Raw genomic sequence first — 26708 nt, 5'->3', positions numbered from 1 at the left:
CTTCTGTGGACTGCAGCCTGATAGTTGGAAAACTGAGTGTGCATTTGCAAAGAGTCGATCTGAAATAAAAGTTCTCCCCCCCCCCCCCACCCCCTTCTTCCCTGAGCTCATTTTATTATTTTGATGTTTGTGAAGTCCATGTAGCAGTCTCTATAATAGCTACCGTGGTTGGAAGTGCAGCAGGTTCCTGAAATTTAACTTCTACATATAACTTATAAAAGGACCATGCTTGAACATACATATAGTCAAAGCTAATTTTCATTTTCAATCTCTGGGCAAACATACGCCATCCACATAACATGTAGAATGACAACAAACGTGTTTTTAAGGTGAAGCAAAGCCTCTTTTGCTCCTTGTACCAATGGGTCTGTCTACAGAAACACAGAATTTATTAAATTCTTTCATCCTGTATACTGAGCAGTCTTTTCTGTGTAGTCAGCAAGAAAACAGTTCCAACAAATGTGGGCCGCGGGCGAGTAATTGTGTAGCAAATTTTTGTGACATTATGCAGAAGGAATGACTTTTCAAAAGAAGTGACAATAAGTACTATTCCCAGTCAAGTTTAAAGACGAATTTCAACGATGCTGACGCATGTTACCTTTCTGAAAGTGACTGATGTACAAAAGTGTTATTTTAGCAATAAATACGCCGATGCGTGTAGCAATACTATAAGGTATCAACTACGATAAGGCTTAAACATTAGAGATAAGAGTACGTACACACCCGGAAAAACAAACTGAGATGGCGCATTTCGAAGCGTGTCATTGGACAATAACCACAACTACGTTATGTATGTCGGACTCTGAGCATAGCTGCCCGCTCAGTTTGCCGGAGCCGGTAACCTACATAAAGTTACCGATCAACACAAAATGTGCAAGAGATAAGAGTGCCAACATTTTTTGTTTAATTTGTTGAGAAATGAAGCTGATGTTAACAAAAAATGAAGTCCTCCCTCGTTGGGGATCATTCAAATGCACGAAAACAGCCCTCGGCCCACCACCTGCCCGAGTTACGAGGCATAATGTCTAATAATTGCTTATTTTCATACACTTCTATTACAATTTTGACTTTTGTGCTGCTCAAGGAAGCTATTTGTGGAGAAATCTCAAAATGGACAAAAAATGTCCAACTGTCTAATAGGCAAGGCAAGTTTATTTGTGTAGCACATTTCATACACAAGGCAACTCAATGTGCTTTACACAAGGAAAGACAACACATAATATCGTCCATATCTCGATATTGACTGCCGACATGCGGACCCTTTTGCCGGAGCGGGTCACAATTAACTCTTTGACTGCCAGCCATTTTCGGAAAAGGTAACCCCTATACTGCCAGCTGATTTACAGAATTTTACCGATCTTTCAAGCTCCACAGAAAATGTTGTGTTAGGACTATGGAAACGCGGATACCAAATGAAAGATTGAAGTCTCATCTTTCATCTAAAAAAAAAAAAAGTTTGTTTCTACCTTATTCGGATCTTCAGTAATCAACAATAGAAAACACCTTCGTTTCACCCAAATCCTCTATTTTCTTCCAAAATACGGAGAAATCAACTTTTTGTGAAACGATGTTATTTCATGCACTCTAGTGAAATTGGCACTTTTTTTTTTGCATGAGTGATTCTACAAACACCTAAACTTCAATAAAACACTACCCCAACAATAAAAAATGTTTTTTGATTGCAAAATAACAGTTTATTTACATGCAACAGTAGCAATCCGAACAAACAATTTGGAAAACTCTTTGCAAACTATTTACACGTGCGCAACAGTTTTTGTCAGTCTGCTTCTGCATGGACTGATTTACGTAGAGGTTGGTATGATGAACGATGTGCTGGAGAAGTTCATCCGTGATGAAGAGCTCCAGGATGTCAGCTGGCAGGTGGGAATTCAGCTCTGCTGCAGCATCCCTTGGTCCTGGTTTTGCAGCAAAGGGGAAGATGGTTGGCTGCCAGCCGAATTCATCAACTTCAAGCCAGCCAGAATCTTTGGGATCTGCAAATATACATTTCAATATCATATATTATTTTAGAGCACTGTGATGCAATGTGTGTGTGTGTGTGTGCATGTTTACCTTTTTTTCTTGGATGTATTGGTTGATGCACATTCTGTAAATTATAGAAGACGTTTACCATCAAATATTTTATTAGTGCTGTGGAGAATCTTTTTTTTTTTTCTTTTTACCTTTGTTGTACTCACTGTGAGAAGGGTCACTTTGAGTAGGAGCTGAAAGAAATATATACACAATTACAGTACTATAGAAAGACTTTCCTTTTATTGTTGCGGTGTATTGAAAACATTTTTTTTTTTTTACCTTTCTTTGTCGTAGAACCAGCGGTCGGACGTTGCTGTGAGCACGATCTATAAAATATACATTCACGTTTGTATAGGTAATATATGTTTTAGTGTATATCAGCACATTTACACACGCTGCTAGCAGATCGCCCGAAAAGTAATCTTACTAGCAATCTCTTAGCATGTTAGCGCTTACCTTCACGTTCTTTGGAAGACTGTCCAAGACTGTCTTGCATCGGACCCATAGTAGTCGTCATCGTCCGATGAAACGTCATCTGTGCAGACGTGCTCGGTTGTGCACCACTTTTCTCCGGTGTTAGCATCGCTGGCCGGTGGGGCCTTAGGACGTTATTAGCATCTCTAGCCGGTGGGGCCTTAGGACGTGGTCGAAACGGCCGCGTCACCGCTTCAACTATGACTTAACTCCGTCATCACTGTGCTCTTGAGCACTGGTCGATGCTTTTGAGCTTTGAAAATAAGGATCAAGCGTGAGCTGATTGCCATCTGTAGCCTTTTTGACTCCCTTAGCCAAGTTAGCCATTCTCTCCCCCTCAACACTCTAGCTCCGCCTCTCTTCTTCTACTGTTGTCTCCTACCCGATCTTGTCCAAAAGACTCATCACAGCCATCTAGTGGCCAGGAATACTCATTATAGTAACCCGATCGGCTTGATACTTGGAGCACAGCTGCCCAAGGCTTTCCTCCACCCGTTTCCATAAAAAAACATAGTAGACGTCAATTAACGTCTATGGCGGCCAATCCTAGGATTATACTGAACATCTTTAAACGTTTATGGCGGTCAAAGAGTTAATACCAAAAATAAATTAATATTACAAATTATAAAGCGAGAAGCAAAGTTCTTTTCAATTAACAACATAAATAACAAAGTTAAGCAATAAAATTAGCATAGAATATAAATATTTGTATTGGGGTAATCCTGGTTGCTTGTGCAGGTGTTTTTCAAGAACGTGCCTGCTGCATGTAGAGCGATGAATTTGAATCCACCTTGGACAAAAATCTTTCATCAATTGACAGTTTTAAGAGGATGTGAACAGCAATCAAGATTGAAGAGAATGATTGGGAGCAAACTCATTTTAACTTACCCGATGAGGTATGTAATGGTTGCTAAATTGCCCCCAAGATTTTGCAATTTTATCCGTATGAAATTATAAATCGCTAGCGTCAGGCCAAAACCTCATTAGTCACAATTTAGTAAATTTGATGTTTTGTTTTGTTTTTCCCCAAAAATGTATACTTTTACTCAGTATGCACTAGGGGTGGGAATCTCTGACATGAGGCCAATTCAATATGTATCTCGATACACAGGTTGCGATTCGATTGAAAAACGTTATCTTTCAGAGCAGAACGGTTCGATATGGTTCGATTAAGTCTGGGAACGATACGATTTTCGATTCGATAAGATTAATTTTAATTCATTAAAAATTAAAATTAATTCATATAAAACTTCTAGTGACATTTGTTGCTTGTAGACGTTTAATCTTAAAACATCACACATTTTTACAGTATCTCCAAACATGTTAAAAAAACAATAACAAAAATGTCTTCTATATTTTCATATATTGAATCAATTATTGAAATAGACCGCAACAAAGGGCTGGGTGATATGACTGACAAATGTATCAGTTTAAATATTTATTAGTCATTATTGACAGTTATAAATTTTTTTTCTATTCAAAATAAGGATCAGGAAAACAAAAGGCTGATAATTTAATTTGATATAAATATTTAACCTTTAAAAAGACACCAACACAAACAAAATATGTGCACAATGTGAAGTACAGTGATACCTCGGCTGACGAACGCTTAAGCTCACGAACTTTTCGCCTCACGAACATTAAATTCGCGAGCATATAGTCTCTGCTGACGAACTAGTTTTCGGCGGACGAACCAAACCACGCGGTCGAACAGCACCACGGTGGCGGCCACGAGAAGCTGACGCACGCTCACGGCGTCCCAGTTCGTCACCCCTTTCTTTTAGTGCGGACGCGGTTTGTGTTTGATAGACATTTTGGACCATATTGAGTGTACTTTTGCTATTATGGGACCAAAAAAGACCCCACCACAGGCTAGTGTTAAGCCTAATGCTACGTTCTCACCAAAAGCGAGGGACGACGGCGCGTTCGCATTGTAATCAATGGAGTTCGCGCCACTAAAAAAAGCGAAAGTGCTGTCACGTACCTCAAAATAGGAGAAAATAGTGCCACGGCAGTTTAGTCCCAGGAAAGAGGTGAAAGTAGTTGGCGGTGCTCACTTTTTGTTGACTCGCTAAAGTGCTCCACTTCCTTGTTCACCAAGGGACACACCTCCTCCGCTCCGGTGAGCACGAAAGCGCGATTGAGCAGCAACCGTTCCATAAACACTCTACGCGGTGAAACGCTCGCGAATGAAGTAAGTCTACCATTGCTACCATCCTTAAGAACTACCATCACAAAGGTAAATAAAACGACTATTATACAGTACAGTTTATTTCTTTAATTACAATACAATAGCGCATTTATTATACATAAAATAAGGTATATTTTTGTGTAGTTTTAAGGCTTATTTAGTAGAAAATTATGTTTTATAGGGACCTGGGAACGGATTATTCTCATTTTAATGGTTTCTTATGGGAAATAAATGTTCGGAAGACAAACTTTTCGCCTCACAAACCCTTTCTGGGAACCAATTATGTTCGTGAGCTGAGGTATCACTGTATTTCAAAAACATAAATTTTAGAAATGAAATAAACCTGCCGTCCAGACAAAAGAAATATGAAATTTAAAGGGATACTTGACTCTTTGAACAATTTTCAGCAGTGAAAAGTTCATATTTTGTCCAGAATTAATTTGATAACTTCATTATTTTTCATATACAAATAATATCTTTTAAAAACTATTTTTTTCCCTCTTGCTGTCGACTGATGACATCACCTGTTCTGAGGAAGTAGGTCGGTAGGTAAAGTAGGTAACGACCAATCATGGCTCATCTTTTTTCTGGGGTTGGTCAGCAAACTGAGCCATAATTGGTCGTTACCTACTTCCTCAAAACAGATGATGTCAGTCGACAGCAAGTAGAAAAATTACTTTTTAAAGGTATTATTGTATAAGAAAAATAATGGTTACCACATTAATTATAGACAAAATATTAACTTTTTACTGCTGAAAATGAGTAGTATCCTTTAAGTTTTGTACGAATGTGGGATGCATTAGTGACACAGTTTTCCATCAGATGAGTCAGATATAAAACAGATGATACACAAGTTATCTTCTGGAGTTGCTGAATAAAATACACCTCACATCTAAAGAGTAAATGACTTGGAGTGTCTTCAAGTGACAAGATGTGCATACGCTTCCCTCTTGACTTTCAAAGGGGACTGAGATTGGCCATGCAGACCCCTTTGACTCAATCTATCTTGGGGATCTCACCACATTGATAATACATGCATTGGGCAAAGTTTGAATGTTCATCATTGTTTCCCAAAGTAAAAGCCATTGTTTTATTTTGATTCAACACAAAGATAACCTATTTACGTGGAGGAGTGCAGATATAGGATATTTGCTATTGAGAAGCTGAAATTATGAGCATTTGGGCAATTTATATTACATTTTAATTTAAAAAGTTATCTAAAGATTCATGGATTATTAAACAATTATAAATTCATTTGATAATCGATTAGTTGTCGATCAATAATCGCTGCAGCTCAAATCAATTAATTGCTACACCTCTATCCACTGCTACTATCCACTATCCCTACCTTGGTTGTTGTTGGCATGTGGTCCTTTCCCATTGCTCTGACCATTGCTTGGTTCGCTTTCATGCTCATCCTTCTCCAACTGCTCCAAAGCCAACTGCCTCCAACTGCGCAGAGAGGCTTTGCCCACCCAGTAACCTTCTCCGCTGACAGACACACAGACACACACACACGCACACAGTTAAGTAACATGATAAATAAAAAAAAACTGAATTATCACCAGAATTAAACAGAATAGGAACAAGGATGGAACACAAAAAAAAAAATGAAAAACGGCCACAAAAAAAAGAAAGCTTGAAATAATCAAAATAATAATAACGAAGAACAACTTGTCTGAACGTTATCGCGCGACACCATTAGCACAGTATATACCTAAGGATTGGTCAATAATTTGTAAAACAGGGCTCGACAGTGCGAGCATTTCACTCGCACATGCGGGTAACTTTCAAGTACATGCTAGTGAACAAAAATGCCGCTCGCGCGGCGTGAGTGCATTAATGCTCCCTCTGCACTATGTTTAAAACGTACATTCGAAAGTCGTGTCCTCCTCTGGCTCTCCCGTACTAGCAACAAGAGTGCGCCGCCTGGCGCTAACTCAATCCAACGACTGTCAACCCCACCCCCACCTTCGCGGACTGCTGTCGAGCGCCCCCTGGACCACTGTCGAGCGCACAGCTCCTAAACCCCCTCCGTTAGACCGCTGTCGAGCGCCACTGTTGATAAAATTCTGAGTGGAAACACAAACGTTTTTTTTTGTTTGTTTTTTTTTTGGTTGGCGGGGCGGTATACCGGAATCGGCCCCAGACTCAAAAAAAAAAAAAAAAAGTTCACATCGCTTCTGCTATTAAATAATTGAATCAAAATTAGAACTTAATCCATTGTATAATCCATCCATCCATCCATCCATCTTCTTCCGCTTATCCGGGGTCGGGTCGCGGAGGCAGCAGCTTCAGGAGGGAAACCCAGACTTCCCTCTCCCCAGCCACTTCAACCAGCTCCTCCGGCGGGATCCCAAGGCGTTCCCAGGCCAGCCGAGAGACATAGTCTTTCCAGCGTGTCCTGGGTCGTCCCCGGGGTCTCCCGCCAGAGGGACATGCCCGGAACACCTCCCCAGGGAGGCGTCCAGGAGGCATCCGAACCAGATGCCCGAGCTACCTCAGCTGGCTCCTCTCAACGCGGAGGAGCAGCGGCTCGACTCCCAGTCCCTCCCGGATGACCGAGCTTCTCACCCTATCTCTAAGGGAGAGCCCGGACACCCTGCGGAGGAAACTCATTTCGGCCGCTTGTATCCGGGATCGCGTTCTTTCGGTCACGACCCACAGCTCGTGACCATAGGTGAGGGTTGGAACGTAGATCGACCGGTAAATCGAGAGCTTTGCCTTTTGGCTCAGCTCTTTCTTCACCACGACGGACCGATACAGAGTCCGCATCACTGCAGACGCTGTACCGATCCGCCTGTCGATCTCCCGCTCCATCCTACCCTCACTCGTGAACAAGACCCCAAGATACTTGAACTCCTCCACTTGGGGCAGGATCTCATCCCCGACCTGAAGACGACACTCCACCCTTTTCCGACTGAGGACCATGGTCTCGGATTTGGAGGTGCTGATCCTCATCCCAGCCGCTTCACACTCGGCTGCGAACCGCTCCAGTGAGAGCTGGAGGCCCCGGCTTGATGAAGCCAACAGCACCACATCATCTGCAAAGAGCAGAGATGCAATGCTGAGGCCACCAAACCGGAACCCCTCCACGCCTCGCCTGCGCCTAGAAATTCTGTCCATAAAAGTTATGAACAGAATCGGTGACAAAGGGCAACCTTGGCGGAGTCCAACCCTCACCGGAAACGAATCCGACTTACTGCCGGCAATGCGGACCAAACTCTGGCAACGGTCGTACAGGGACCGAACAGCCCGTATCAAGGGGCCCGGCACCCCGTACTCCCGAAGCACCCCCCACAGAACTCCCCGAGGGACACGGTCGAACGCCTTCTCCAAATCCACAAAACACATGTGAACTGGATGAGCGAACTCCCACGCACCCTCGAGGATCCTGCGGAGGGTGTAGAGCTGGTCCACTGTTCCACGGCCAGGACGAAAACCACACTGCTCCTCCTGGATCCGAGATTCGACCTCCCGACGGACCCTCCTCTCCAGCACCCCTGAATAGACCTTACCAGGGAGGCTGAGGAGTGTGATCCCTCTGTAGTTGGAACACACCCTCCGGTCCCCCTTCTTAAAAAGGGGAACCACCACCCCGGTCTGCCAATCCAGAGGCACTGTCCCCGATGTCCACGCGATGTTGTAGAGGCGTGTCAACCACAACAGCCCCACAACATCCAGAGTCTTTAGGAACTCCGGGCGGATCTCATCCACCCACGGGGCCCTGCCACCGAGGAGCTTTCCAACCACCTCAGTGACTTCGACCCCAGAGATAGGAGAGCCCACCCCAGAGTCCCCAGACTCTGTTTCCTCAAAAGGAGACGTGTTGGTGGAATTGAGGAGGTCTTCGAAGTATTCCCCCCACTGCTTCACGACGTCCCGAGTCGAGGTCAGCAGCACCCCATCGCCACTATACACAGTGTTAATGGTGCACTGCTTTCCTCTCCTGAGACGCCGGATGGTGGACCAGAATTTCCTCGAAGCCGTCCGGAAGTCGTTTTCCATGGCCTCACCGAACTCCTCCCATGTCTGAGTTTTTGCCTCAGCAACCGCCGAAGCCGCGTTCCGCTTGGCCATCCGGTACCTGTCAGCTGCCTCCGGAGTCCGACAGGCCAAAAAGGCCCGATAGGACTCCTTCTTCAGCTTGACGGCATCCCTTATGGAGGCGCGGAACACGGCCCATTCGGACTCAATGTCCCCCGCCTCCCCCGAGACAAGGGAAAAGCTCTGCCGGAGGTGGGCATTGAAACTCTTTCTGACAGGGGATTCCGCCAGACGTTCCCAGCAAACCCTCACAATACGTTTGGGTCTGCCAGGTCGGACCGGCATCTTCCCCCACCATCGGAGCCAACACACCACCAGGTGGTGATCAGTTGACAGCTCCGCCCCTCTCTTCACCCGAGTGTCCAAAACATGCGGCCGCAAATCCGATGACACGACTACAAAGTCGATCATCGAACTGCGGCCTAGGGTGTCCTGGTGCCAAGTGCACATATGGACACCCTTATGCTTGAACATAGTGTATGGACAAACCGTGACGAGCACAGAAGTCCAATAACAGAACACCGCTCGGGTTCCGATCAGGGCGGCCGTTCCTCCCAATCACACCCCTCCAGGTCTCACTGTCATTCCCCACATGAGCGTTGAAGTCCCCCAGCAGGACGAGGGAGTCCCCAAAGGGGCGCTCTCCAGCACACCCTCCAAGGACTCCAAAAAGGGTGGGTACTCTGAGCTGCTGTTTGGTGCATATGCACAAACAACAGTCAGGACCCGTCCCCCCACCCGAAGGCGGAGGGAGGCTACCCTCTCGTCCACCGGGGTAAACCCCAACGTACAGGCGCCGAGCCGGGGGGGCAATAAGTATGCCCACACCTGCTCTGCGCCTCACACCGTGGGCAACTCCAGAGTGGAAGAGAGTCCAACCCCTCTCAAGAGGACTGGTACCAGAGCCCAAGCTGTGTGTGGAGGCGAGTCCGACTATGTCTAGCCGGAACTTCTCGGCCTCGCACACCAGCTCGGGCTCCTTCCCTGCCAGAGAGGTGACATTCCATGTCCCAAGAGCCAGCTTCTGTAGCCGGGGGTCGGTCCGCCAAGGTCTCCTCCCTTGGCTGCCACCCAGCCTGCACTCCACCCGACCCCTTTGGCCCCTCCCACCGGTGGTGAGCCCGTGGGAAGGGGGACCCACGTTGCCTCTTCGGGCTGTGCCCGGCCGGGCCCCATGGGTGCAGGCCACCAGGCGCTCGCCAGCGAGCGCCGCTTCCAGGCCTGGCTCCAGAGGGGGGCCCCGGTGACCCGCGTCCGGGCAAGGGAAAACGTGATCCATTTTTAGTCATCATCATCAGGGGTCTTCTGAGCCGTGCTTAGTCTGGCCCCTCACCTAGGACCTGTTTGCAATGGGTGACCCTGCCAGGGGCATAAAGCCCCAGACAACATAGCTCCTAGGATCATTGGGACACGCAAACCCCTCCACCACGTTAAGGTGCCGGCTCACGGAGGGGCCATTGTATAATCACATATAATTACCTGATTGTGCGTTTGCCCTGATTGGACACTTCCTTGTAGTCCTCATTAAGTTGATTCTTCAGACGTAGGACCCTGCAACGCTGTCCCACACACTCGCGGCATAGAGCGGAGTCTGCAGTTTTGGAGAAGTTGTGTGTTATGTATATACATTTCTCATGTGAAAATGTGTTGCTTTTGCTTTCCAACATAAATCCAGTTTGTCGTTCTCTTACCATCAAGCCTTGGCCCTCCACCGTAGCGCTCGTACAGGACCTGCCCAGCTTTCTTAGACACCCTCTTAGCATCTCCCACTTTGTCTGGATGCAGTTTGCCATGAGTACACAGGAAGTGTGAGTTGTCAATTTCCTTTGTAGCAGTAGAGTCATCCAACCACTTCTTCAACCAATCTAGAGGTATAAACTCGTAAGGGTCCCCTATGAGCAAGGACAAGAAAATACTCAACATGAATAAACATGTCACCTCTTAATTTCTGCAGCCGAAACCCGTTCCCTCAATAAAAAGTTGTGGCCATTATCCATTGCAAAGTAAGAACCAAGAAAACTTGGTTGAGACAAATAGAAATTTGTTTGTGAATAAATATACAGTACAGTAAAATGGATCAATCGTTTTATAATCGAATCATAGCCCCTAAATCATAATCGAATCGTGAGGTGTCCTAGGTGTGGTACTGTGCCATGCAGGGCTAATGGAAAAACGGCAGAAGGGACAGTACGAACACCCTGAAGAGGAAATACATTTCGGCCGCTTGTATCCGGGATCCTGTTCTTTCCGTCACAAACCATAGCTCATGTCCATAAGTGAGGGTAGGAACGCAGATCGACCGGTCAATCGAGAGCTTCGCCTTTCAGCTCAGCTCCTTCTTCACCACAATAGACCAAAAGAGTCTGCATCACAGCAGACGCTGCACCGATCCGCCTGTCGATACTCTATCCTGCCCTCACTCATGAACAAGATCATTTTGTAGGAAGACTTCAAAAGAGAGTAATGTGCTTTTGTTTTATTTTCTACCCATACAGAGGAGGCATACATTAAAATAGTTCGACTGTATGGCATCTTTGTGTAAGCTTAGTTTGACTATTATTTAAGTATCTCGAGGTCAGGCTGAGTGTCCTCTTTATTGAAAATGAAAACATGGACACCCTAGTAGGGATAAGTTGTGCACTCGCCTGCCAACACACAAATTTGTCATTAGTGTGTAAGTCTCAATTTGTGACTACCTGCCTTCCCAAACCGAGAGCTCACGTCACTGATGACATCTGATATGTATCATGGTGGAGATCATTACCAAACCACACCCCCTGCACAACAGAATTGGCAGAGTGAGGAGAAATTGCAAATGTGTGCATTGCGGAGAAAACAAAATCCAACATCAAATTGACATCTACCCAAACGATAAATCTCTTATACATGTATCCAAATTGGTCGGTTTACTGACCGTCTCTTGCAGGTAACAGCTCGTAAAGCTCTTTCACTTCTTCATGCTTCGCTTTGCCCTTATCCACGCTCTGCTTCCTCATGTTCGACATTTCACTGCACCACTCCTCAAATTTATGGTTGTCTTGGTCCACCAACCTCTGAAGGAACTCTTGCGAGTCGGGAAAGGGGTGAAACAAACCTCAGATAAGACGGCAGACATAGATGTTGACTACAAGCTGCAAGTTTATAACTAAAGCAGTCTTCTCAAAATTGTGTCGTGTCAGTGATTGATGTAAAAAAACAATAACAAAAAAACAAAAAACAAATAGAAAACTAAAATTCAACCCACCGGGAACTTGAACTATGGTCTGAGAGGGATCTAAGGTCTCCTCTTCCTGCATCTTATACACCAACATGTAGGCATTTCTGGAGCAGTGGTAGCCTTTACTGCACTTGGGTTTTCGTGTCTGAGACTTCACAGTTTCAGCTGATGACAAAATAAGACCAAGGAGATAGTAAATACTAAACAATTTCTTCAAACAAAAATGGTGATATTAATTAAACAAAAATAGGCTACTTGGTGGGAACTGCTATGATTTGATTTGTGTATATAATATAATATAACATAACATAATATAATATAACATAATATAATATAACATAATATAATATAACATAATATAATATAACATAATATAATATAATATAATATAACATAACAACATAATATAATATAATATAATATAATATAATATAATTATATATATATATATATATTTTTTTTTTTTAATGGGCAAAAGCATTTTATAAAATAAATGAAGACAAAGTTCTATTTATCTGATGATCCATGATCCGATCAGAGCCGTGAGTTTTTTGATCATCGCACCAAGTGATTAATACTTAGTGAGGCAAATAGAAATGCTTACCAATATCGTCTTCTGTACCTAACTGCAGCTTTTTGCCTTCCATCTTTTCAATTTCTTCATCATTGAATTTGTACCAGTCGCTGGTATGAGCATCTTTCACATGGGCAATGTAATGTCCGGAGTAGGCACTGATGCCGCGATGGATCAGCACTGCGCTCAGTTCATAGACGCACTTCTGATCTAGAAAGGCAACCAGAACACACACAGTTTGGTCTAGAAGTATTTGGACAACCCACATTCAAAACTGAAATAAAATAAAACAATCAATTGTTAAAATATAGTCCATAGCTTAAAGGGTTTTCATAAAAATATACAAACATATACACAATTCAAGTTTGGAGTCATTCAGATGTAGGGTGACGATTATTTTTGTCCCAACGGTCTGATTTTGATTGTCACATTTTTTTCCCCCTCAATAGTACTTTTAAACTACCAGCTTTAAAGCATCTAAACTAAATATTAAAGGAACTGGTGAATATTAACATCCCTTGCACAGCGGCTTCATTTACTCCACGTCGGTCAGTAGATACAGTAGCTACTCCTGGTAAGGAACAGCTCTTGTCAAAATAGATTCATCCTCAGAAGATAATGCCAACTCATGGCTGCCCATCAGCTGCACATTTAGCTGCGTGTTCGGTCATTTTTACTATTACTGTCTACTGCTTCTTCTCTCATTTATTAGCGGATTCTGATTACTTCTGCTTGCAAGCCATAATTATATGGAAAAGCTGGAGTCTGACTGGCTGCTTGCTACACGTACATTTCCGCCACGTCTGATCAAGTAAATATCCTTACAGCTCGCAGCTGGTCAGGTAATAATTTGATTCTCAGTCATATAATCACCCAGCCCTACATATACATTGCACACAGGGAAGGTCATCAATGGGGGTGACGTATATGGGACTAGTGGTTAGGGACCAATGCTGTAACGAAAGAGTGGGACAAAATTTCTCCACATAAATTTAAAAGATTCATTCACAATTATAGGAAATGCTTCACTTGTTATCAGATTCTTTTTGTTGTTGTGTTTTTGTTTTTTATGTGGAAAAAAAAAAGAAAAATTGTTCAAATAGGTATGTACAAATGTTTAAATTATATACAGTAGGTGTCTCCTTTGTTTCTTATTTTCATTGGAGCTGGGGAAATATTTGATAGGATATGGCTTTGGATAAGTTTATATTTTTGTTTATTAATCTGTACTTTCTTTTCTTTTCCACTAGGCCCGACCGGCACCACACCACACCATGTTGCACAACACCACAGCAGATGGCCTCCATTGCATTTCCATTGCACCGGGCATGCGGTGGGATGGGGGTGGGATAATTTGAACTGCCCATTTTGCACACTCGCAGTGTGTTGTGGCTCTGCCCTAACATTTGACGAGTGGCAATTCGTGGCTACTCTTTCTTGCTGAGATTCAAAATATTAATTTCCGTTGCATGATGTGGCGATGTCGCAAAGTACAGCCCATCGGATGCACAGAAGCTTTCACACAGACGAAAAAGCTATTTCTGGGTTTAAACCAGCGAGACAGGTTCGTGCCGGCTGGCCAGCATCAAGACAAAAGTACACAATATATAGTACGAACGTTTTGCATTTTACACCAACCATATTTACAATTTCATATGGATCACCATGGATGAAATATTGCAATCTTGATTTCACAACCGGCTTGCGAAGCTCGCCGCCTGCCCTCATTCATTCTGAATGAAGACCTCAGCCTCATTCATTTAACTGGTCAACAACGGCTTGTCCGCCGTCTAAAGCCCTCCGTTTGCAAAATTAACTTGAATACAAAAATACATTCGAGTCCTACTATAAGTCTTAACATGTACAAATACATTGAAACATTGTGTAAAGCATCACGAAGCTGAATTTTATTGATATCTCTGCTTCAAAGACAAGCAGTAAGTCATTTTGTGTTTGCCAAAACAGTTGTTTTAAAAATGCAACAAAAAAAAACGCCGAGGGTAACATTTTGGGGAGATACACTAAAGAAAGCCCAAGCTGGCGACTGTCATGTCGTCATCTGTGAACACAAGGTCGCGCACATGATATCACAAGTATGCGATACGATGATAGGAGAGGGAAGGGGTTGAGGAGTTGGGCACAACTTGAGCCACAAACAACAGATGGACCAACGTGGCATGTCTATTATTATCTGGTTTATCTGTATGACATCAAATTGGTCGATAATTGCCGATAATTGCCGATAATTACTGGTCATCCACATTATCGTGCATCCCTATTATATTTATTGTATATACTGTATTTTTATGACTTTGGCGAAGGCCTCTTGCCTCGCTCACGTAAAATAAGGAAATGGGCGTGTGCCACGGAGTTGCTTGCTGTATCGCTGTCGGCCAATCAGATGACAGTGACGACAAGGCCCCGCACGGCCCCCCTGGTCTAGTGGAAAAGTGGCATAGGTTTAGGGGGCAAGTACATTTTCACACAGGGCCAGACAACTAGTGAACAATGGCAGTTTCTGATACATGTCAGGAAAATCCCACTTTATTCATTTTGTATAACAAGTATGTAGTCAAATATTTATCCTTTGGTAACCACATATATATCTGACACGGGCACATAACTGTCATAAAGATTAAGATTGGTAATACCTTTTGTATCTTCAAAAAATGGTGCCATGTCCAGTTGATCGGGGAAACTGATGTAGGTGTTGAGTTTCTTCTTGTGGCCTGTTTGTCTAGAGATTACATCACAGAAGATGGTAACTAATGCTTAATGATGCATCATTATTTGTCATGAGTTTTCATCTAGAAATTGATCTGTGCTTAATCGCCGCTTAAAGGTGCATTGCAGGTTGTCACTTTTGTACTCGTGACTGCCACCTCTGGCCTAAAGCGTTAACTGCAGCCTCTATGTCAAGCTCATGCATGGTGCCCTACACCCCTCCTCCCACAAGATATTGTGGAGTGCCCGCCGAAAAATACTCTGAACTAAAGGGAAGATACAAGCTGATAGTTGCAGTCGCAGTTGGAAAGTCAAGACTCTCATCTGGGCATTGGTGGAGCATGCATGATGTAGTCTGCAACACACCTTTAATTTACTGATGTCTGTGTGTTATGTTAAGAGATGAACTGTGACAAACCTGTCAAAGACAAAGCGCATTAGTTGCAGGTTGAGGGTTGGAGGGAGACTGTGCAGTCTGATTCTGCGGGTAGCGCTGTGTTTACTTTGACAGCTTTCACAGAAGTAGCAGTTGTCACCATCTAGTTTCTCATCCTGAAAAGTTGAGACAATCATAGTTAATGCTGGTCCTTGTGGCAGGCAGAATAAAGGGCATAAATGGTTTTAAAAGATATCAATTTGTCCAAATGAAAGGATTTTCATTATACCAACTTATCACAGTACAGGTAGTCCTCTAGTTACAAACATCTGACTTGCGAACATTCTCAGATACGAACAAGGGCTGACTGATGACCATAAATGCCATATTTGGCTCGCAAGTTAATATTTTTAAGTGTGCAGTACTTGTCTAAGGCATGTCTGTCCAGTGAGTGATTCAGTTTTGCATAAGTTTCTATGAAAAATGTGTATTATATCGTCAGTGTTAGCACACAATTTCTGAGGAATATTAATATTGATTTAATTGGTTTTAATATTTAAAATTTAACTTAATTTTACATTTAAATGTAATTAAAAATGTATAAAATGAACCAATGACTGTGACTGACTGACATGTTGCACGACAATAGTGTTTAACTCTTTGACTGCCAAAGACGTTTCATGATGATTAGTAAAATTCCAATTAATGGAATGCGATCTTTCATTTCGTAGCCACATTGTATATGTAGTAAAGGCAAACAATATTCTTTTTGCCTTGAAAGATGAGTTAAAATGCTCAAAAGCGGCTGGCACTGTGGATTTTTTTGTTTTGTTTTTATAACGCCTGGCAGTCAGAGTTTTAAGAAAGTGGTCTCTGTTAAGAAGACATTTGTATTTGTTTAAAAAATTCACTCAATTACTCACTCTTAAGACGACACCAGTTTTAATTAAGGATGGCGTGATAAGGGCAATATCGTAATATTGTGATATTAAAATCGCCACAATATCGTCGTCGTCATGGTTACAATGCTATTTAAAAGGAACACATCTGTTAAAAAAAAGTCAGGTTGATTTCTATTTGTGCAGTTCAGGCACCCTCTAGTGGCTAGTTTATTAGTGCAATTAAATTTTCATTTGGGATGTTTTGGCCTATGTTTAAAATCTATGCTAATTGTCAGATGAAGGGGAATTTAATTTGCTTGTGAAGCGATCAATGTGTGCTTGCATTACCAAGTAAGTGCCTCAATATTGTTATTAGAGATTGTAGGTGGTTTATATGCATTGCTGTTATGTACAAAAGCACAATACTGTGCTTTTTTTTTTTTTTTTTTAGAATGAGCTCTGTTATTTACAATACTGCAATCTTTTTTAAATATCGCCAACACCCCCGCAATATCGTGATAATTATCGTATAGTGACCTTCACATCGTGATAATATCGTATCGTTATGTTTGGATATCGTTACATCCCTAGTTTTAATACTGTTTTTGTTTTTTTTTAAGTGATGCTACAAAAATAAAGCATTTTGTCATCGAAAAAACATCAGTTTTTGTCATGAGTAGCTTTATCGTGATTATCATGGACTTATTTCCTGACTAATATATCGATAATCGCGGTATCGTCATATCACAAGATAATCGTTATCGTGAGCCTCGTACCATGTATCGTATCATATCGTGAGGTACCCAGAGGTTCCCACCCCTAGTGCGCACTGCGCACCACATCATACATTACGGTGCAGTGCTGTACTATAGTTCCTCTCTCTGCCACAACCCCGCTGAGCGGTACCGCGATGCACGGCACAGGAGCCACAGCGCACGCACTCTTGTAATGCAAGAGGCATAGACCTTTTTCACAATAGCCGGAAGTTAAGTGCTCGCTGTGTGCATCAACTATCAAACTTCCGGTGTCGTTCGCAGCGAATGTAACGATGCCGCGGGCGAAAAATAAAAGCTACTGTATCGTACTGGGATGCTCTTCCTACGTTTTAAACTTTATTAAAGCAGCCTTACCTTTCATTTCATTAGTTTCTCTGCAACACAGAACTAAAATAGAAGATTTGGCGGGATTAAAGACCACATTTTATTATCAGGATAGGGCAGCACTCAAGTCTCCAGTAGCATTTCACCTCTGCGGATTTCGTGTTGGGGCTAAAGTGTCAGATGCCCGTAACCCAAGGCTGTTCCAGGCCTTTTCCCCTTGGATTAACTTTACGCCGCCTCCTACGAGGGAATCTGTTTTTGATCAATGGGACGTTGGTGCAAGCAAATGAGCCCTCACTGGAAACTTGGTCAGTACATACTGGGATTATGACACACGTACAAAAACACAAACACACATCACACGTTGCCATCATCATCATTGAAAACAGACTATAAGACTTAAATAAGGTCCTCTATATCCTTACTATGAATTAGTGTTAACTACAACCAATCGCCACATCAAGCACATCTTTAACTTAGGCCTACCATCAATCTAAAATAACAATGCTGCCATACACATATTGTTTCTTATGTTTAGGGGCTTCGAAAAGAAAAAATATCTGGGAATGTTTTCAATGTAGAAAAAAAAAATTGGCTGGTGGAAATTGTGTTTGGCTAGTAACTTTAAAGAGTAACTATCCACGTTGGCTGGTCATCCAAAAAAAAAAAAAAAAAGTATGTTAAAAGTCTCATACTCACTAATGATTCATGAGAATGAATTTCCCTAACTTGTAATGAATTCAATTGTAATTCCTGCAAGAGAAATATAACCAATTCAAAATCCCGTGGACTGGAATCAATTCAAATGTGTCATCGTCCGACCAATGAATTGAATTGAATTCTAAATTTTGCCAGCCCTGGTCATGAGATTTTACAATGACTTCACTTTCAACACTTCCGATTTTACCCGTATCTCGCCCCCGTGAACGTCACATGTCAGACTGAGCTGCTTGTGTTATGTTTTTAAGATCGAGAGAAGCCAAAACAGAAAATCATGGTTAAATTTCAATTGCACATCCCCTGGGGTTCAAATGCATTGTGACACAATAATTGTCATGTCTTACTAATATTTATGAGTATGCCAATCATCGACTAATACAATAAGCACAGGTATTTCTAGGACTTGTTTGTGTTTATTCCTGTTACCTAAACCTACCTTCAGAAACTCTTTCACACACTCTGTAAGGTTCTTGTGGCCTTGAATGTTCAATTCGAGTTCGTAGAATCTGGAGGGCAGCGCAGACGATCGCCCACATTGGTTACAGCTGGAAAACAACAGTGACTGCAAAATTATAAAATCTTTCTTTGTTAATGTGAATAAAATGCATCTTTGTAGTCTGACAGGGGAAGAAATATGCCATGGTGATACTTCTTTAAGAAGACTGACATTTGCACAGTCGGTTTGCTTACACAGTTACATAGGAGAACTGTCCACAAAATTGTTGCTGAATGACATTTTGCAGGGTTGGGTTCTTCTGCTTGGACAATGTGTCCTCCAACAAGGACAGAAAGAGCTTTGAAAACTCCTGGGCATCCTGACAGAGAAAATAATAACTTGAGTGCCCTGTGGAGTCACCACTGGGGCATCATACTGTTGAAGTGATAGTAAAAACAAAAAATCAACAGGTAGTTTGAAAGTTTCTTACTTGCTGCTGCCCAGTGTCTAAGCCAAGAGCTTTAACCAGCCCTGAAGGATCAATGTATTTCCTGTTGCTGTTCTGCAGTAGTGCAAACAAATATTGTAGATGTTCACAAATGGACTGAGGTTCGTAATCTGAAACATACCAAGTACATGTCAGAGTAGTATGTGCATATTTGCCCCCCAAAAAAGAACCTACAGCTTTAATAACTTTTGTACTCCATTCTACTGAATATGTCAGAGAATACCACAATGCATGGTTGTAATCATTTGACCCTGAACTAAAATTTTCCACTAGGATTTTTTTCTTCTTCAAAATGAGGTGGCACTATATGATCACACTATACTCTATGTAGTGCTAATGGGAACATTTACAGTAAAGCCTGGTTCACACATAAAGATAATTGGGCTGTTTTTGTCCCGATATTGCACAAACGCCCGACAATCTTTTGTCTTATAAGATTATCTTATAAGATTATCTTTCTATGTGAGATGTATTAAGAGTGGATTTGTCCCGATAATTAGGTCCAAAACCAGTCGGGGCCGACAATCTTAAATAATGAACATGTTCAATATTTACGACAAAAATCTTAACGTCGGCGGGGACGCCGAGGTGCGCCTGCGCCACCAACTGTGATGTCAAACGGAATGTAGCCAATCAAGAGGCGCGCTAACTGAAAAAGATGGAAGTGTCCATCTATTCATCCATTGACTACCGCTTATCCGAGGTCGGGTCGCGGGGGCAGCAGCTTTAGGAGGGAAACCCAGACCTCCCTCTCCCCAGCCACTTCCACCAGCTCCGCCGGCAGGATCCCAAGGCGTTCCCAGGCCAGCCGAGAGACATAGTCTTTCCAGAGTGTCCTGGGTCGTCCCTGGGGCCTCCCGCCGGTGGGGCATGCCTGGAACCCCTCCCCAGGGAGGCGTCCAGGAAGCATCCGAACCAGATGCCGGAGCCACCTCAGCTGGCTCCTCTCAACGCAGAGGAGCAACGGCTCGACTCAGAGTCCCTCCCGGATGACCGAGCTTCTCACACGATCTCTAAGGGAGAGCCCGGACACCTTGCGGAGGAAACTCATTTTGGCCGCTTGTATCCGGGACATGGAAGTGTGCGTATACAAAAACAACAAGCATATCAGAAATCATGTCCGACCAGAAGCACAAAGTCCGGTGGACTTCTACCATGGAGGACCAGCTCGTGGGAGAAGTCGTCCGCAAACCATCATTACTTCCAGTTCGTCGCGTTTGTTGTCTTCCATGGTGTGTCTCGTCGTTTCCAAGATGTTTCAGTTGGTTTTTTTTCCCCCTTCCGGTTTTGATTAGATCACGTATAATCACGCGAGAGGTCTCTCACGGAGGACTGGAATTTTGACTAGTGTTGAGATGATAATCTTTATGTTTGTGAGGGAGCTGTGATGGGATTATCTGCGCACCTTACACACAATACCAACAAAGATGTTAAATGCCCGATTTTTTATCTGACAAGGATAAAAAATCTTTTAAGATTTGAAAAATCCTTATATGTGTACCAGGCTTAAAACAACATGAAATATTTGCAAAACATCAAACTAAATGGTTAACAACATAAAAGTGGCAATTTCATTGATATAAATTGTACCACTCCTGTCGCCTACTGCCTGAAGCCAGCTGGGATAGGCTCCAGCACCCCTGCGACCCTTTTGAGAAATAAGCGGTTCAGGAAATGGATGGATAAATTAAAAACAAAGCAAAAGTCACTGACTATATGTTTACATTACCAAATGAATCCAGCGTATGTGTGTGTGCTTTGTGTGTGCGTGCATGCGTGTTTGGGTGTGGGTGAGTTTGTTTTTATGTATGAATGAATCGATAGAGATCCAAATTATTATGCAAAGGGTACTAGGCATAAATTTCAAAGACTGTAATTTGAATGTTTTTAAAAGGAACCCCGGCTGTCATGATTACTTTGCTTTATATTATTTATTTGGTTGTTACTAATGTAACTATGAGATTCATTTTTTTAAAAATCATTTCCAGTTTAATACATTTTGTAACTTTATGAGAAACTTTATTTAGACGTACGCCGCCATCGTTATTTACGTCGCAACGCATTCAGTGCGGCGTGACGTAGAATGGCGGTAGGTCTCTGCTGAGCAATGCGATTTTCGGTTTTGTTGTGAATGCAGCATTAAGACAAGAAACTATCGCGTGGACGTAGGGCTGGGCAATAAATTCATTAATTTGATTAATCGTCATTTTGAAAATTCAATCGTGGAAAATTTTCTAAATCATGAAATTGAACTTCTTTTTTTTCTTCTGGACTATTAAACGGTGTTGTTTTTATGTTCAGTTTAGGGCTGAACGACTATGGAAAATAAGCTAATTGCGATTTTTTTTCCCCAAAAAATTGTGATTGCGGTATCATATGCGATTATTATTTTCATGGTTCTTCAATTTCAATATACTTTTTATTTTTTTACCCAAAGATTACAGGATCTTATGATAAAGGCAAATTAAGCCTTATCACTTTTCTACTACTATTACAATTTACCACTTCAACATATCCAATTTTTCATGTTGCATGAAACATGAGATGTAAACACCACACTTTTTAAACACTGCATTTATCAATAAATACATTCAATATATCTAATTAATCACTAATTAAACTTTGCGATCACAAGTCAGTAAACTCACACATGCTAAATTATAGGCAAAGACAATTATATCTGCTTATATAATGTAACATTTTCCGATTTGATTTAAAAACAAAAAAACAAAAACAAAAAACACTTGCATTCTGTAGCAACCCTTGTGGGTGGGTCGCGGGTTGAGTAGTTCCTATGGTCTTGACGGGCCATGAAGGCAACACAGACTTTTGTTTTGATAAGCAAAGCGCATTCAGTGCTGTTGTGTTCTGGTGTGGTTGCGGCCGACAGTTACTTGCAAATTGTCATAAAAGAGTTGTTTGTTCGCCGCTTGGCCTGATTATTTCACCAACGCTACAATACATGTACATTAAAAGAGGGTGCGGTGGCGACAGCTAAATGATGGTGAGTAATGATGAGCAATAACCATTTCATCCGTCCTAATTTTCATTCATGAAATCGGACGACACAACATATGGTCACATGCATACCTATTTAGCCTAATAGGAGAACTCAAATTTACAAATTTATCAGCTGCTGCTGCATACTTGCGTGTACAATCAGTTGACATGCGACACTACGGCAGCCAAAAAGTCATAACTCACAACAGTGAAGTGTTGTTTTAAAACCAAGTTCAAACAGATTCACCATGTTAGAAAATCATCTGAAGGTCTCATGACACCAAAAAAAAAAAACCCTCACCAAAATAATGTGCACTTACGGCGCTAGGCTTTAGTTACAGCGGTGACACTGCTGGATCCCACTCTCTTTCCCTCTTTCCGCTCCATTACAATGAGCATTTAAATCACCCCTTTTCACGATTATGTCATCGCGTTGTCAAACTGCAATTTAATCGCAAATGCATTTAATCGTTCAGACCTAGTTCTGTTACATGCAGATGTTATTGTGAGTTGTAATTTTGCTAACTATGAATGTGATGATGTTAAATCTGATTTAGAATCAGTATACATTATTGTTGTCTGAACATTTTGCATAGGAATTATTTTTTAATCAATGAAACCATTATATAAATGTTTGTTGGGTTTATTAGATTAAAATCGATAAAAATCATAACTCTCCTGAATGACTGAAGAAAATTATTTTATTTTTTGGTCATATCACCCAGCCCTACGAGGACGGAAAAGAATGTCTTTTTCTGCAAGGAGCACTCTGCAAGATTCCAGGGGCCTCATTTATAAAACTGTGTGTGAAAATCTGCGCAGAAAAGTATGCACGAACGAAACTCAAAACTCACGTACGCAGAAAAAAATTGAGATTTATAAAACCATGCGTAGACACACATACGCATATCTGCACGCAAGGTCCCTTTATAAATGCCACACGATCTCAACCGGTGTGTGCAGCAGATTCCACGTCATTCCCCTCCGCAAGTCCGCCTATTTCATCCCATATTTGGCAATGGAAACCAACTAATCTGCGTATTAATAAGCAGCACGTCCGCTTACGATCCGATATGACAGCCTTATTTTTAGGGGTGTGCCAAAAAAATCGATTCATAAAAGAATCGAGATTCTCATTTATTAATCGAATCGATATTAACATCCAAAAATCTATTTTATTTAAATTAGAAATGAAGAAGAAGGGGAAAATGCAGTTGTAGCCCACATGCTGTTTTTGTGTAAAAAGGCACTTACAATACAAAATTAATAAATGTTTAAAAAAAAAAAAAAAAAAGACACTTTAATGTCTCTGTCATTTTGTCTTGCAAAGCAGACTGGAGTAGATCAAATTATTTGTCAATCAAAAAATTTTGAATCGAAAATCATTTGAATCGAGAATCAAAAATCGATTCTGAATTGAATCGTAGACCCAAAAATCGGAATCGAATTGAATCGTGAGACAGTCAAAGATTCCCAGCCCTACTTATTTTATCCATCCATCCATCCATCCATCCATTTTCTTAACCGCTTACTCGTCACAAGGGTCGTGGGTGTGCTGGAGCCTATCCCAGCTGGCTTCAGGCAGTAGGTGGGGTACACCCTGGACTGGTTGCCAGCCAATCGCAGGGCACACAGAGACGAACAATCCACACACACAAGCACACCCAGGGACAATTCGGAGTGCCCAATTAACCTGCCATGCATGTCTTTGGAATGTGGAAGGAGACCGGAGTACCTGGAGAAGACTCACGCAGGCACGGGGAGAACATGCAAATTCCACCCAGGAAGGCTAAAGCCTGGATTCGATCTTGCGTTCTCAGTACTGGGAGGTGGACGTGCTAACCACAGCCTACGTGCCACCCAGCCTTATTTTAATTTTTTATTTTATTTTATTTTTTTAATACAAAATAAGTGCAAAAAATATATTGTACCTGAGTAATGTACTACCAACGTTTCATATCGTGCGTTCTAGTGAATTTTTACAATAAATGTAAAATGATAAAAACAATTTTGGGGGGTTTGGTGGTCTCAGCGTTGCATCTCTGCTTTTTGCAGATGATGTGGTGCTTTGGCTTCTTCAAGCCGTGGTCTCCAACTCTCACTGGAGCGGTTCGCAGCTGTGTGTTAATTGGTTGGGATGAAAATCAGCACCTCCAAATCAGAGACCATGGTCCTTAGTCGGAAAAGGGTGGAGTGCCCTCTCCGGGATGAGATCCTGACCGAAATGGAGGAGTTCAAGTATATATTGGGGTCTTGTTCACGTGTGAGGGCAGGATGGAGCAGGAGATCGACAGGCGGATCGGTGCAGCGTCTGCTATGGTGCGGACTCTGTATCTGTCTGTTGTGTTGAAGAAGGAGCTGAGTCGAAAGGCAAAGCTCTCAATTTACCGATCGATCTACGTTCCTACCCTCACCTTTGGTCACAAGCTGTGGGTCATGACCGAAATAACAAGATCCCGGATACAAGCGGGCTCTTAGAGAGCGTTGAGAGGAACCAGTTGAGGTGGCTCGGGCATATGGTTCGGATGCCTACTAGACGCCTCCCTGGAGAGGTGTTCCGGGTATGTCCACCAGTCGGAGGCCCCGGGGACGATCTAGGACACGCTGGAGAGACTATGTCTCTCGGCTGGCCTGGGAACCCTTGGGATCCCGCCGGTGGAGCTGGTTGAAGTGGCTGGTGAGAGGGAAGTCTGGGCTTCACTGTTAAAGGTGCTCCCCGCGCGAGCCGACCCCGGATAGGCAGTAGTTAATGGATGGATGGACTTCTTTTGGCAAGATTTTAGTTTTGTTTATATTGAGCGTTGTACTTAAACTTTTTAATCTTCTAAAATGTATGGGTTTATTATATATGTATGTTTTATAAGGATCTTGAATTTATTTTAATGTTGGTGGGGCTCAACTTGATAAGCTTCTCTTTCGTGTTAGATACAGCTGTGGTTTTGTTGGTGTACACAAACAACGCCAAAAATTAAGCACAAATTTTAAACCAGCTCAATTACTAAACTTAAACAATTGTACCTGTCTCTGTGTTGTGTTCGCGTGCACGTGAATTGTCACACTGATAGAGGCTTCTTCGCAACTCAAGGTTGTGGAACCACACTTGCAGGAAGGTGTTGACGTAACACGTAGCTCCTAGATTGGTCAAACCAACAAACGTGTTCTGTAATAGAAAAAGAAACAATTATTAAGGTACTGTGCACAGTGATTTAAATTATGAAGTATTGTACCTTATCTCTACGCTCTGAATTTGGGTCATCGATATTGTGGAAAGAATTTTCATCAATCTCCCCAAGCCATCCCTGTTCACCAATGCCAACAAGACAGTTGGGGTTGCCTTTACAGTTTCTCCTGAAATGTCACAGCATGAACAGAAACTGTTAACAATTAAACAGCATATGAATATATTCATGTGTGGCAGGCTAACTGTGCATAGAAGTTTCAAATCAGTTTCGAGTCACAGTATAAAACTTAATTAGCGTGTGATGAAAATGCGTACATGTATAGGCTTTGTTTGACTCGTTATTAAATATGACACAGTGAATACCTGCATGTTCCTCTCTTGCAGGCCGGAAGACTGATGCGGTACGCTAGCTCGATATGCTCCTGGCAGATATCTTCAGGTTTTACCGATTCCACCCAACGCCAAGCCGCTTTCTCCAACTGTAAGCGCGGCGCCATAGTCCTGGGATTTGAGGTTAACCAAAAGAATGAAATGTGTACACGGACAAACTGCAGTATGACGAGAATGTTCACACTACTTGAAATAATGCTAACACAAACGGCTAACACGCTAAATGCGTATTCACATCGTAAGCAGCCTACCTCGACAGCTAAGTGACGCTACTTAGTTTAGCCAGTTGAAGAAATTAATATTTTACATAAGCAATATTTAACGCGCCACGTCGCCTCGAAAAAATATACAGACACAGTAAATGGCTATTGTGCCGGACAGCAAAAGTAAGAGCAACCCTGCTTATACTAGCATTGGCTCGTTAACTTGCTGAAAAGGCAGCATAGGCCAATCCGACCTTGTTTACTCCTTCGTATTTTATTTAAGTTTTAGCTAACGAGTTTTGAGATAATGGCAAGTAATATCGAACCTTGCTTCACCAATTGGTTCGTGTCACTTCACATTTTATTGAATTTTATTTCATATTAATCGCCCTTGTGTTCGTAAAGCTATGCCCACTTAGCTAAAAAAAAAAAAAAAAAAAAAAAAATTAGCACGACTTCAAAATGACGTAGGCGAGAGTCCTGTTGCTAGTAGGAGGAAGAGGAAGCTGGTACTGTTCTTCTTCGTCTCATACTGTTTGTGTTCAACGCTGGTCTGCAGAGTAAAACCGCCACCCATTATTCTGAACTGATTTGCATTTAACTTGTTCTTCTTCTGTATGATAAGAACTTGACTTTATGTACGACGGCGTAT

The 26708-nt window shown here is 42.3% G+C and overlaps 2 protein-coding genes across 6 annotated transcripts in view; both read right to left on the bottom strand.

Annotated features, from left to right (window-relative positions):
* The window catches only part of usp48 (ubiquitin specific peptidase 48), a 48344-nt gene extending 21737 nt beyond the window's left edge, over positions 1-26607 (bottom strand). The window contains exons 1-15 of one of the 4 annotated variants that reach the window (XM_077529491.1): positions 26105-26589; positions 25827-25964; positions 25510-25630; positions 25301-25442; positions 19265-19392; positions 19029-19153; positions 18775-18883; positions 15680-15813; positions 15189-15274; positions 12568-12747; positions 11991-12128; positions 11661-11810; positions 10438-10638; positions 10226-10337; positions 6048-6190 (exon numbers count right to left, since the gene is read on the bottom strand). In XM_077529491.1, coding sequence (XP_077385617.1) covers positions 6048-6190; positions 10226-10337; positions 10438-10638; positions 11661-11810; positions 11991-12128; positions 12568-12747; positions 15189-15274; positions 15680-15813; positions 18775-18883; positions 19029-19153; positions 19265-19392; positions 25301-25442; positions 25510-25630; positions 25827-25960 — 1903 coding nt within the window. In that variant the 5' untranslated portion in view covers positions 25961-25964; positions 26105-26589. The other 3 variants (XM_077529490.1, XM_077529489.1, XM_077529492.1) reach the window with 3 other exon arrangements.
* LOC144023728 (uncharacterized) lies at positions 1670-6040 on the bottom strand. Of its 2 annotated transcripts, none has more exons than XM_077529500.1 (5): positions 2491-6040; positions 2314-2360; positions 2184-2225; positions 2074-2107; positions 1670-1994 (listed from the first exon to the last, which is right to left on the bottom strand). In XM_077529500.1, exons 1-5 carry the CDS (start codon positions 2615-2617, stop codon positions 1699-1701), a joined length of 546 nt encoding a protein of 181 aa, XP_077385626.1. In that variant the 5' UTR covers positions 2618-6040; the 3' UTR covers positions 1670-1698. The 2 variants fall into 2 exon arrangements, with proteins under 2 accessions (XP_077385626.1, XP_077385628.1); XM_077529502.1 differs by having other exon boundaries at positions 2199-2225.
* Positions 26608-26708: the final 101 nt, after the last annotated feature.

Source organism: Festucalex cinctus, chromosome 8 (assembly GCF_051991245.1).
Source record: "Festucalex cinctus isolate MCC-2025b chromosome 8, RoL_Fcin_1.0, whole genome shotgun sequence".
Taxonomy (NCBI): domain Eukaryota; kingdom Metazoa; phylum Chordata; class Actinopteri; order Syngnathiformes; family Syngnathidae; genus Festucalex; species Festucalex cinctus.
The sequence above is the reverse complement of the archived record's forward strand: the minus strand, read 5'-3'. Positions and strand labels throughout refer to the sequence as shown.